Source organism: Salmo salar, chromosome 09 (genome assembly GCF_965601325.2).
Source record: "Salmo salar chromosome 09, fSalSal1, whole genome shotgun sequence".
NCBI classification, from domain to species: Eukaryota; Metazoa; Chordata; class Actinopteri; order Salmoniformes; family Salmonidae; genus Salmo; species Salmo salar.
In genome coordinates, this window is record NC_138299.1 from 2060754 (window position 1) to 2073026 (window position 12273).

At 41.1% G+C, this 12273-nt stretch overlaps 1 protein-coding gene across 4 annotated transcripts in view; it reads right to left on the reverse strand.

Moving 5' to 3' along the window:
* Window positions 1-1302: 1302 nt before the first annotated feature.
* Window positions 1303-12273, reverse strand: part of LOC106610627 (ena/VASP-like protein) — an 83550-nt gene continuing 72579 nt past the window's right edge. For all 4 annotated transcript variants that reach the window (XM_082955594.1, XM_082955593.1, XM_082955595.1 and 1 more), the window contains 3 exons: window positions 2210-2261; window positions 2026-2083; window positions 1303-1693 (listed from right to left, as the gene is read on the reverse strand). In XM_082955594.1, the coding sequence (XP_082811720.1) occupies window positions 1656-1693; window positions 2026-2083; window positions 2210-2261 (148 nt within the window). In that variant the 3' untranslated portion in view covers window positions 1303-1655. The remainder of the gene's footprint in view (window positions 1694-2025; window positions 2084-2209; window positions 2262-12273) is intronic.

Below are 12273 nucleotides of genomic sequence, written 5' to 3' on the forward strand. Positions count from 1 at the left end.
GCGATTGCATTGGCGGTGTTCTAGGTGGAACTGCGTTAGAGCTGTCAAATCCACAAGCGGCTCCGAGCATTATTCCTAAAGCAGACATTGCCATTGGCTACATGGAGTTGCATTAAGATAAATTCCATGCAGCCTTGTTTAGAAGTTCGAACACTGGAATGTGAGATGTAATCTACACCTCGATTAGGTTTATAGAATTTGTCAATATTTAATAGAATTTTGCATCATTATTTCTATATAGCCTACACTTTCTCGTTCTGAACTTCTAGCATGAGTGTGGCTTTGTGACAATGATCAACAGCAGCTGCTTACCGATTTGTCAGCTCCAACGCAGTTCCACCTCCGACACTGCCAAAACATCAGCTATGCGTGTGTCGGCTCTCGCCGGTTAACGCTTGATTTGATTGAATCTAGGCCTCAGTGTGTTAACGATTTATAAATCAAACACACCACTCTATACTGTAGACAGGTCTATTGTTTTGATTAAATTAATTTACTTTCAGTTTTGACATTTTATCCAGAACTTAGTCAAAGTTAATATAATGTCACAACCGGTATTCAATCAAATATTTTCCTCAAATAAGCGTTTTTCTATCATCAAAAATCATTTTTGCACTGATGTATGTATTATTTTCATTTTGCAAGAGCAACTGGCTCTATTTTCACATATCAAATTCAAGTTCAACCTTAAATAGCAAGGAGGACATTCACAAAAACAAACCACCATTGTAAACATACCACTTTTTTTTAAACCCAATTAAAAAATGTATGAAGATCAGATTCATGCAAGGTTAAAACACAGGAACAAATCATATACACATACTGTATAGTTACTTTAGGTTTCATAGCCTATGGATAATTTGATCTATATTGGGAAAACTTAGATGGTGAATTTACAGTTTTGGATACTTTTTTTGTGAATGATCCCCAAATTAAAACCTTTAGCAACGGACAACAAAAATGTGTGTTTCTTATTGGACATGTCCAGGTAGTCCCTCCCTGGTTCAGTCAGTTGTCTTCTGTTTGGTGCCTAATGAACACTGCCCTGTTACTGGTAAATAGACAAAAAGCTTTTTAAAAACTGCTGAGGTCAGGTGACTAAAGCACAGTATGTGCCATATGTGCTTGTCAAACACCCAAGGATAAAGTAAATCATATAAAATATAAAAGGCTGATGTAAATGGTGTGCAAGTTTCCTCCAGGACCCGCCAATGTAGAACAACAGTTTTGTCTGTCTCTATATATAATATTACAAATAATAAAAGAATAACTGTTTTTTAAAATAATAAAACAGTACAAACGTAGAAAACAAAAATATTTTATTTTGTAAGACTTAGAACAGTCAGAGCAGAAAACTGCAAACTGAACTGAGTCTGTAAATGCACGGAGAGGAAAAAATGGAAAACGGTGCAAGCGTCCGTCCATCCTTCCGTCCGTACATCCTTTGTTCATTTAACCATTATTTTATCTTGCTCATTCTCCTTTTCATTCTCACTTTTTTCATCCCTCTGTTCTGCACAGCAGACTCAATATGTTGGCTCAACCTTTCTGCAGCGTCACAGCAATGTTTCATAGCATCACAGAAACGTTGAGAGAACATTTCTTCAGAGCACATCTTATCCTTCATACTTCCAGCACGTCCCTCTGTCCAGATATTATGATGTATGGATTCGACCAATTTCTTGTCTAATGGCTGAAAGAGAACACAAAATTGAGAAAATCACGTGTGCGTGTGTGTTCTGTAGAGAATGGGTACTGGAGGACAGCCTTATCACTGAACCTTCATCTATTTCAAAAGGAATGGGGTTTACTATGAAGAAGTAAATAGGTGAACTGTATGCCTAGCATCATCTTAGGACATAATTAATTAGGATACCTTTGTTCGCCATAATGGAAAAACTGAATTGGACTACAGAAAGTGTATAGAACATGAATAGGAAGGACCTTAGTCAGTTTGCAGGTAAATTGCTCACTGATGCTGGCAAGCCTTTTCAACAACATGCATAAACACTCTGTATCACCTACCATTAATGATCTCATCTTTCACCTTCTGCAATTCACGTACAACTTCCTCCAAGATTTCCTGTGGGGATAAAAAATACAGTTTACATTTTCTGCTTCTCTCACAATACTTTTATTCCATTAACGATTGAAGAATGCCATACTGATCCATCCAATATGTATTACAGTTTTGAAATGAGATTTCTACCTGCTTCATCCTGTCAAAGTCTATGTCTCCTTCACTGCCCACTGGTCGCACCCTGCAAAACAACCAACCACAGGGATGATTGGAAATTATCGCTAAATATTTCATAGTAAATTAAAACCTATACAGTACATTAAAGCAGACATTTTCTACAGCTAATGACAGGTGACAAGCAACATTCATCCTTGATTATTAGATGAAGGTACAGTATCTTATATTGATATAGCATAGTGGTGTTAGCAATGTAAGGCAGCAATCCATTCACTGTTTATTAAGGCGATAAATCCAAATTGTCGGGCCATGTACAGTACCATTCAAAAGTTTGGACACACCTACTCATTCAAGGGTTTTAATATATTTTTAATATTTTCTACATTGTGGAATAATAGTGAAGACATCAAAACTATGTAATAACACATATGGAATTATGTGGTAACCAAAAAAAGTGTTAAACAAATCAAAATATATTTTATATTTCAGATTCTTCAAAGTAGCCACCCTTTGCCTTGATGACAGCTTTGCACACTCTTGGCTATATCTCAGCCAGCTTCATGAGGTAGTCACCTGGAATGCATTTCAATTAACAGGTGTGCCTTGTTAAAAGTTAAGTAGTGGAATTTCTTTCCTTCTTAATGTGTTTGAGCCAATCAGTTGTGTTGTGACAAGGTAGGGGTGCTATACAGAAGATAGCCCTATTTGGTAAAATACCAAGTCCTTATTATGGCAAGAACAGCTCAAATAAGCAAAGAGAAACGACAGTCCATCATTACTTTAAGACATGAAGGTCAGTCAATCGGGAACATTTCAAGAATTTGAAAAGTTTCTTCAAGTGCAGTCGCAAAAACCATCATACGCTATGATGAAACTGGCTCTCATGAGGACCGCCACAGGAAAGGAAGACCCAGAGTTAGCTCTGCTCTGCTAAGTTCATTAGAGTTACCAGCCTCAGCAATTGCAGCCCAAAAAAATACTTCACAGAGTTCAAGTAACAGACACATCTCAACATCAACTGTTCAGAGGAGACTGCATGAATCAGGCCTTCATGGTCGAATTGATGCAAAGAAACCACTACTAAAAGAGACCTATAAGAAGAAGAGACTTGCTTGGGCCAAGAAACACGAGCAATGAACATTAGACTGGTTGAAATCAGTCCTTTGGTCTTATGAGTCCAAATTTGAGATTTTTGGTCCCAACCTCCGTGTCTTTGTGAGACGCTGAGGAGGTGAACAGATGATGTCCGCATGTGTGGTTCCCACCGTGAAGCATGGAGGAGGTGGTGTGAGGGTGCTTTGCTGGTGACACTGTCAGTGATTTATTTAGAATTCAAGGCACACTTAACCAGCATGGCTACCGTAGCATTCTGAAGCCATACGCCATCCCATCTGGTTTGCGCTTAGTGGGACTATAATTTAGTGGGACTATAATAAAAACTTTTGACTAATACTGTATATTATCATCACAAGCTTCATCAATGCATTAAGCAAACACTCCCATGGTTCTTGTTTCCCATTGAAAATACTGAGAATATATTTCAGTGTCTTGGGTTTACTGAGGACGGTGCGACAAACAAAAAAATCCAGTCAGTGGCAGTCCTGTGGGCGAAAACAGCTTGTTGATGGGAGGTCGAAGGCAAGAATCGTGCAAGCTAATAGGCGGGCCACAAATGGCAAATAACGGCACAGCGCAACAGTGGTGTGCAGAACAGCATCTCGGAACGCACAACTCGTCGATCCTTGTCATGGTGGGGCTATTGCAGCAGATGACCACACCGGATTCCACTCCTTTCAGCTAAAAATAAGGAGCTGCTGCTCCAGTGGGCATGCAGTCATCAACACTTGACAATTGAGGAGTGGAAAAACATAGCCTGGTACGACGAATCCTGGTTCCTGTTGCATCATGCTGATGGATTTGGTGTAAGAAGCATGAGTCCATGGCCCCATCCTGCCTGGTGTCAACGGTACAGGCTGGTGGCGGTGGTGTAATGGCCTGGGGAATATTTTCCTGGCACACGTAAGGTCCCTTGATACCAATTGAGCAACGTTTCCATGTCCCAAATAATTCCGTCTGTTCTGGAGGCAAAGGGGGGTCTGATCCAGTACTAGTGGGTGTACCAAATAAACTGGCTGCTAAGTGCATATCTCCTCATCTAAGAGAACATAATGCAATGTAATATGAACCTCTCAATAAATCCCCTTATTTACTTAAGTTATAGCCTGGTCCCAGATCTGTTTTGCTGTATAGCCAACAACTGCCATAGGAGTTGGCTATACAGATATCACAGATCCAGAACCAGGCTAAACAGTTACTATGCCTCAGATGAGCAAATCCACACTTATCAGTAAAATCCCACATATAAAAAATAATAATTTTACATTTCATTTGTATATAGTGCTTTTATTACAGTGTAATCTACAACACTAAATAGGCAAAATAATAAAGTAACAATATAACATATCAAATAAGATATGCAGTGCCTAGAGAAAGTCTACGCAAGTCTTCACATTTTACTGCCTTAAAATTAAATCTAAAAAGGGATTCAATATGTTTCCCCCTTACAGATCTACACAACGTATTCCACATTTTTCAAAGTAAAAGAAAGTTAGAGAACATTTACCAAATTTATTAACAAATTAAAAATATAAGATGTCTTGATTGCATATGTCTTCACACTCCAGAGTTAATACTTGGTGGAAACATCTCTGGCAGCCATTGTTAACCCAACCAGGTTAAATGCAGAAAACACATTTCAGTTGTACAACCTACTAGGTATCCCCCATTATTGTTTGCCACATTTCAATAATACATTATTAGATTTTTCCATTGTGTTAATAATGGGCGGATTGATTGATTTCCACGTTTTTTATTTAAGAAAATTCAAGATGAGAAGAGAATTGTCCAGCCCATTGGGTATTTAACTACACCCCCATATGCCATGTCTTGAAATATGCAGACGGACAGATTAGAAGTAAGTTTACATTGCAATACTTCTGACAGCCAACTTTCTAGCTCCGTTCATAACTTTTAGACTTTCCCAGAAAGCATGGATTATTGAATCATGTTCATTTTACCCTTAAGACATGACTCTGCCGTTGTGCTGTAGAATTTGTGAATGTTGTCGCTTGTATAATAAATTATATACATTAGTTTATACAGGATTTAGCATACATTTTTGTTAACTGTAATTTCGTTAGATATGCTCCAACATTCACTCCATCTTGTGCCAACATCAGTTCTTTTTAAGGCTTGGTTACAATAGTTTATATATTTTTTTCTAAGTGATTTTCAGTTGGATATGCTTTGCTCTCTGCATGGTATTCTATATCTTACTTATCATATGAACATCATTTTCTGACTCAAAAAATATTTTCTCAAGGTTGCTCTGATGTCAAAAAGATTTCAAAATGAAATTTTGTGATATGTAACTTTTAAGTTGCATGTACTGTATTTGAAAATATCTACATTGGTTAGTCCAAAATTGCTTTTTAATTCTGTCATGGAAATACATTTATTTCCTGTTACCATGTCATTTACGGTTAATATGCCTTTAGTTTTCCATGTGGACCAATGTATCAGTGAATTCTGAAAAGCTACCCAATGATTGTTCCATAGCGTTGTGTTTTTAAGGAGTGATATTGGTTCTTGTAGAAATACATTTTATTTTCTTCCATATTGTTACAGTGTTCTTAACTATGAAGTTGCTAATGTTCTTAGCTTTATCCTTTGAAAATAGACTCGTAAAAAATGTATGAGGATGAGCATGCGCATCTTCAATATTTACCCATTGTTCCTCTTTAGTGCATTTAACTAGTGAATTGATACAATTCCAAGTCTGGAAAGTTAAAACCACCCTCAGACTTTATTGCCTATATAAAAGTATTTTTGACAGAGTATACTTTTTTAAAGAATATCTTCGGTGGGGTAATTGGTATTACTGAAAATAGATACAGAAACTTTAGGAGCCATGCTCTGCTGAAGAGGTTTATTCTACATGTAAGATTTATAGGAAGATCATTCCATTTGATTAGATCTGTTTTGATATTATTCAGTAATGGAATAAAGTTCTTTATATATTTGTTGTTACAATCTAAGCTTGATGCCCTCACTCTCACACAAATGATCAATGAACCGACCAGGTACAACCCCAAATCTGTAAACACGGGCACCCTCATAAATGTCATCCTAACTAACTTGCCCTCCAAATACACCTCTGCTGTTTTCAATCAAGATCTCAGCGATCACAGCCTCATTGCCTGCATGCGTAATGGGTCTGCGACCAAACGACCACCCCTCATCACTGTCAAACGCTCCCTAAAACACTTCTGCGAGCAAGCCTTTCTAATCGACCTGGCCGGGGTATCCTGGAATGACATTGACCTCATCCTGTCAGTAGATGATGCCTGGCTATTCTTTAAAAGTGCCTTCCTCATCATCTTAAATAAGCATGCCCCATGCAAAAAAATGTTGAACTAGGAATAGATATAGTCCTTGGTTCACTCCAGACCTGTCTGCCCTTGACCAGCACAAAAACATCCTGTGGTGATCTGCATTAGCATTGAATAGCCCCCGTGATATGCAACTTTTCAGGGAAGTTAGGAACAAATATACACAGGCAGTTAGGAAAGCTAAGGCTAGCTTTTTCAAACAGAAATTTGCATCCTGTTGTACTAACTCCAAAAAGTTCTGGGACACTGTAAAGTCCATGGAGAATAAGAGCACCTCCTCCCAGCTGCCCACTGCTCTGAGGCTAGGAAACACTGTTACCACCAATAAATCCACTATAATTCAGAATTTCAATAAGCATTTCTCTACGGATGGCCCTGCTTTCCCCCCCTACCCCGGTCAACTGCCCGGCACCCTCCACAGCAACCCGCCAAAGCCCCCACCATTTCTCCTTCACCCAAATCCAGATAGCTGATGTTCTGAAAGAGCTGCAAAATCTGGACCCCGACAAATCCGCCGGGCTAGACAATCTGGACCCTCTCTTTCTAACATGATCTGCCTCTCTTTCGTATCGTCTGAGATTCCCAAAGATTGGAAAGCTGCTGTGGTCATCCCCCTCTTCAAAGGGGGTGACACTCTAGACCCAAACTGCTACAGACCTATATCTATCCTACCCTGTTTTTCTAAGGTATTCGAAAGCCAAGTTAACAAACAGATTACCGACCATTTCGAATCCCACCATACCTTCTCCGCTATGCAATCTGGTTACCGAGCTGGTCATGGGTGCACCTCAGCCACACTCAAGGATCTAAACGACATCATAACCGCCATCGATAAGAGACATTACTGTGCAGCCGTATTCATCGACCTGGCCAAGGCTTTCGACTTTGTCAATCACCAGATTCTTATTGGCAGACTCGACAGCCTTGGTTTCTCAAATGATTGCCTCGCCTGGTTCACCAACTACTTCTCTGATAGTGTCAAATCGGAGGGCCTGTTGTCCGGACCTCTGGCAGTCTCTATGGGGGTGCCAGGTGGTTCAATTCTCGGGCCGACTCTCTTCTCTGTATACATCAATGATGTCGCTCTTGCTGCTGGTGAGTCTCTGATCCACCTCTATGCAGACGACACCATTCTGTATACTTCTGGCCCTTCTTTGGACACTGTGTTAACAACCCTCCAGATGAGCTTCAATGCCATACAACTCTCCTTCCGTGGCCTACAACTGCTCTTAAATACAAGTAAAACTAAATGCATGCTCTTCAACCGATCGCTGCCTGCACCTGCCCGCCCGTCCAGCATCACTACTCTGGACGGTTCTGACTTAGAATGTGTGGACAACTACAAATACCTAGGTGTCTGGTTAGACTGTAAACTCTCCTTCCAGACTCACATCAAACATCTCCAATCCAAAGTTAAATCTAGAATTGGCTTCCTATTTCGCAACAAAGCATCCTTCACTCATGCTGCCAAACATACCCTCGTACAACTGACCATCCTACCTGTGCTCGACTTCGGCGATGTCATTTACAAAATAGCCTCCAATACCCTACTCAATAAAGGGTTTTTGGTGGTGTTCCTAAGCCAGGATTCAGACACGGCTAAGACATCCGAGTTGGCAGAGTGTGCTAAAGCAGTGAGTAAAAGAAACTTAGGGAGTAGACTTCTAATGTTAACATGCATGAAACCAAGGCTTTTACGGTTACAGAAGTCAACAAATGAGAGCACCTGGGGAGTGGAAGTGGAGCTAGGCACTGCAGGACCTGGATTAACCTCTACATCACCAGAGGAACAGAGGAGAAGTAGGATAAGGCTACGGTTAAAGGCCATAAGAACTGGCCGTTCTAGCACGTTCGGAACAGAGAGTAAAAGGAGCAGGTTTCTGGGCACGATAGCATAGATTCAAGGCATAGTGTACAGACAAAGGTAAGGTAGGATGTGAGTACATTGGAGGTAAACCTAGGCATTGAGTAATGATGAGAGAGATATAGTCTCTAGAGACGTTTAAACCAAGTGATGTCATCGCATATGTAGGAGGTGGAACTAAATGGTTGGTTAAGGCATATTGAGCAGGGCTAGAGGCTCTACAGTGAAATAAGACAGTAATCACTAACCAGGCCAGTAATGGACGAGGCATATTGATATTAGAGAGAGGCATGCATAGCCAAGTGAACATATGGGTCCAGTGAGTGGTTGGGCTGTCTGGGGACACAGCGATTCAGACAGTTAGCAGGCCGTTGCTAACAAGCTAATAGTTAGTAGGCCGGGGCTAACAAGCTAGCAGTTAGCAGACCGGGGCTGACAAGCTAGCAGTTAGCAGACCGGGTTAGCAAGCAAGCAGTTAGCAGACCGGGGCTAGCAGATAGCAGACCGGGGCAGGCAAGACTGCAGTTAGCAGACCGGGGCAAGCAAGCTAGCAGTTAGCCTTTGGGGGACGTCGCGATGGGGGTAAGTCTGTTTTTGCCTCTTCGTGCGGTGGTGTCGAAACGATGGTGGTAGACCAGCCGTGGAATTAGTAGGGTTCCAAGTAGCTTTAGGTAGCTAGCAGGTCACGGTTAGCAGAATGGGCCTTCAGCGGACGTCGCGCCTGAGGGGCCTGTTGGAATCCTCAGGCAGATTGTGTCGGTATTCCAGTCGTAGAGGATCGGCGGTGTTCCGTGCCCCGTACCGGCAGTAGAAGGGTATAGGATATTGTTGCCCAGGAGTGGGCTTTGGTGGTAGCACAGGATCCCTGGCCGGGCTAGCTTCAGGCTAATTGGTGCTGCTCCGGGATGGAAACGCTAGCCAGGAGTAGTCACCCGGGATTGTGGTTAGCTAGTTGCGAAGATCCAGATGAAAATGTTCAGAGTTTGCGGTGGGAATCCGGGGATATGGAGAAAAAATATATATGTTCTGGTTTGAGTCACGTTGTTCGAACTGGCGAGAGCTTTCCGAGCTAAAGGTTAGCTGATGACCGCTAGCAATGGTTTGCTGACTGATAGCTGGTAGGCAGTTAGCTGGCTAGCTTCAGTTGAGGGATTCCAGATCCGAAGTAAATAGAAATACTTTAGAAGAAAAAAAACAGATCCACGCCACATTGGGTGAGGCAGGTTGCAGGAGAGTAATTTGAAGTTGAGGTTTAGGAAAATATTTTTAAAAGATATGCGAAGAAAAAGATGTAAAAAGATAAATACAAGGGACACGACAGGACAAAGACGCCTGACTGCTACGCCATCTTGGATTAAACGGATTAAATAAAGATGTAGTCATATCTTGAATAGCTTTTCTTACTTTGAGAAAAAAGGAATAGCCTTTTGTAGTTAGAAATAGTAATCTCCAGGTGTCCATGAAAATGTTCAGCTTCTATAGAGGCTCGCTAAATGTGCCTTTTTTTTTTATTACTACGCCTGTCAATCTTATTCAATATATGATTTAGGTCACCTGCTAAAATAACAGTTCCTGTCTGGATTTGATCTAATAGCTTGAAATCTAAAAACACCATACAGTGAGGGAAAAAAGTATTTGATCCCCTGCTGATTTTGTACGTTTGCCCACTGACAAAGAAATGATCAGTCTATAATTTTAATGGTAGGTTTATTTGAACAGTGAGAGACAGAATAACAACAAAAAAATCCAGAAAAACGCATGTCAAAAATGTTATAAAATGATTTGCATTTTAATGAGGGAAATAAGTATTTGACCCCTCTGCAAAACATGACTTAGTACTTGGTGGCAAGACCCTTGTTGGCAATCACAGAGGTCAGACGTTTCTTGTAGTTGGCCACCAGGTTTGCACACATCTCAGGAGGGATTTTGTCCCACTCCTCTTTGCACATCTTCCCCAAGTCATTAAGGTTTCGAGGCTGACGTTTGGCAACTCGAACCTTCAGCTCCCTCCACAGATTTTCAATGGGATTAAGGTCTGGAGACTGGCTAGACCACTCCAGGACCTTAATGTGCTTCTTCTTGAGCCACTCCTTTGTTGCCTTGGCCATGTGTTTTGGGTCATTGTCATGCTGGAATACCCATCCACGACCCATTTTCAATGCCCTGGCAGAGGGAAGGAGGTTCTCTCCCAAGATTTGACGGTACATGGCCCTGTCCATTGTCCCTTTGATGCTGTGAAGTTGTCCTGTCCCCTTAGCAGAAAAACACTCCAAAATCATAATGTTTCCACCTCCATGTTTGACGGTGGGGATGGTATTCTTCCTCCTCCAAACACGGCGAGTTGAGTTGATGCCAAAGAGCTCCATTTTGGTCTCATCTGACCACAACACTTTCACCCAGTTGTCCTCTGAATCATTCAGATGTTCATTGGCAAACTTCAGACGGGCATGTATATGTGCTTTCTTGAGCAGGGGGACCTTGCGGGCGCTGCAGGATTTCAGTCCTTCACGGCGTAGTGTGTTACCAATTGTTTTCTTGGTGACTATGGTCCAGCTGCCTTGAGATCATTGACAAGATCCTCCCGTGTAGTTCTGGGCTGATTCCTCACCGTTCTCATGATCATTGCAACTCCACGAGGTGAGATCTTGCATGGAGCCCCAGGCCGAGGGAGATTGACAGTTCTTTTGTGTTTCTTCCATTTGCGAATAATCGCACCAACTGTTGTCACCTTCTCACCAAGCTGCTTGGCGATGGTATTGTAGCCCATTCCTGCCTTGTGTAGGTCTACAATCTTGTCCCTGACATCCTTGGAGAGCTCTTTGGTCTTGGCCATGGAGGAGAGTTTGGAATCTGATTGATTGATTGCTTCTGTGGACAGGTGTCTTTTATACAGGTAACAAACTGAGATTAGGAGCACTCCCTTTAAGAGTGTGCTCCTAATCTCAGCTCGTTACCTGTATAAAAGACACCTGGGAGCCAGAAATCTTTCTGATTGAGAGGGGGTCAAATACTTATTTCCCTCATTAAAATGGTAATCAATTTATAACATTTTTGACATGCATTTTTCTGGATTTTTTTTTGTTATTCTGTCTCTCACTGTTCAAATAAACCTACCATTAAAATTATAGACCGATCATTTCTTTGTCAGTGGGCAAAAGTACAAAATCAGCAGGGGATCAAATACTTTTTTCCCTCACTGTATTTGCCGCTGGTGGGACAGACAATGAAATCAAGGTGTATTTTTAACCATGTAAAGTACAATTCAACATTAGAAAACATTCTTGGTCCATGTGCTGGGATATAAAGGAAAACAATGTATTCTTATATATCAGGATTCCTACACCTCTGCTGTTACTACAGTAGGTGGCAGCATAGGCTTCTCCAACTCAGCTCCTCTTTAAATATTCCTTTTCTCCTTTTTTTAAATGTAACCCTTGCAAGAATGTGGGCTGAGCAGACATAAAAACAATTGAAAACCAAGCAAAGTAGGTCTTTGTACTTGAGACGCTATGCCTTTTTAGGGCTCTCACCCACAAACACAAACATCCATAGAACAATTATTGAAAATGATTGACTTATAGTGCCTTCGGAAAGTATTCAGACCCCTTGATTTTTTCCACATTTTGTTACATTACAGCCTTATCCTAAAATGAATTAAATCGTTTTTTTCCCTCATCAATCTACACACAATACCCCATAATGAAAAAGTGAAGAGGCGACTCTGGGATGCTGGCCTTCTAGGCAGTTGCAAAGAAAAATCC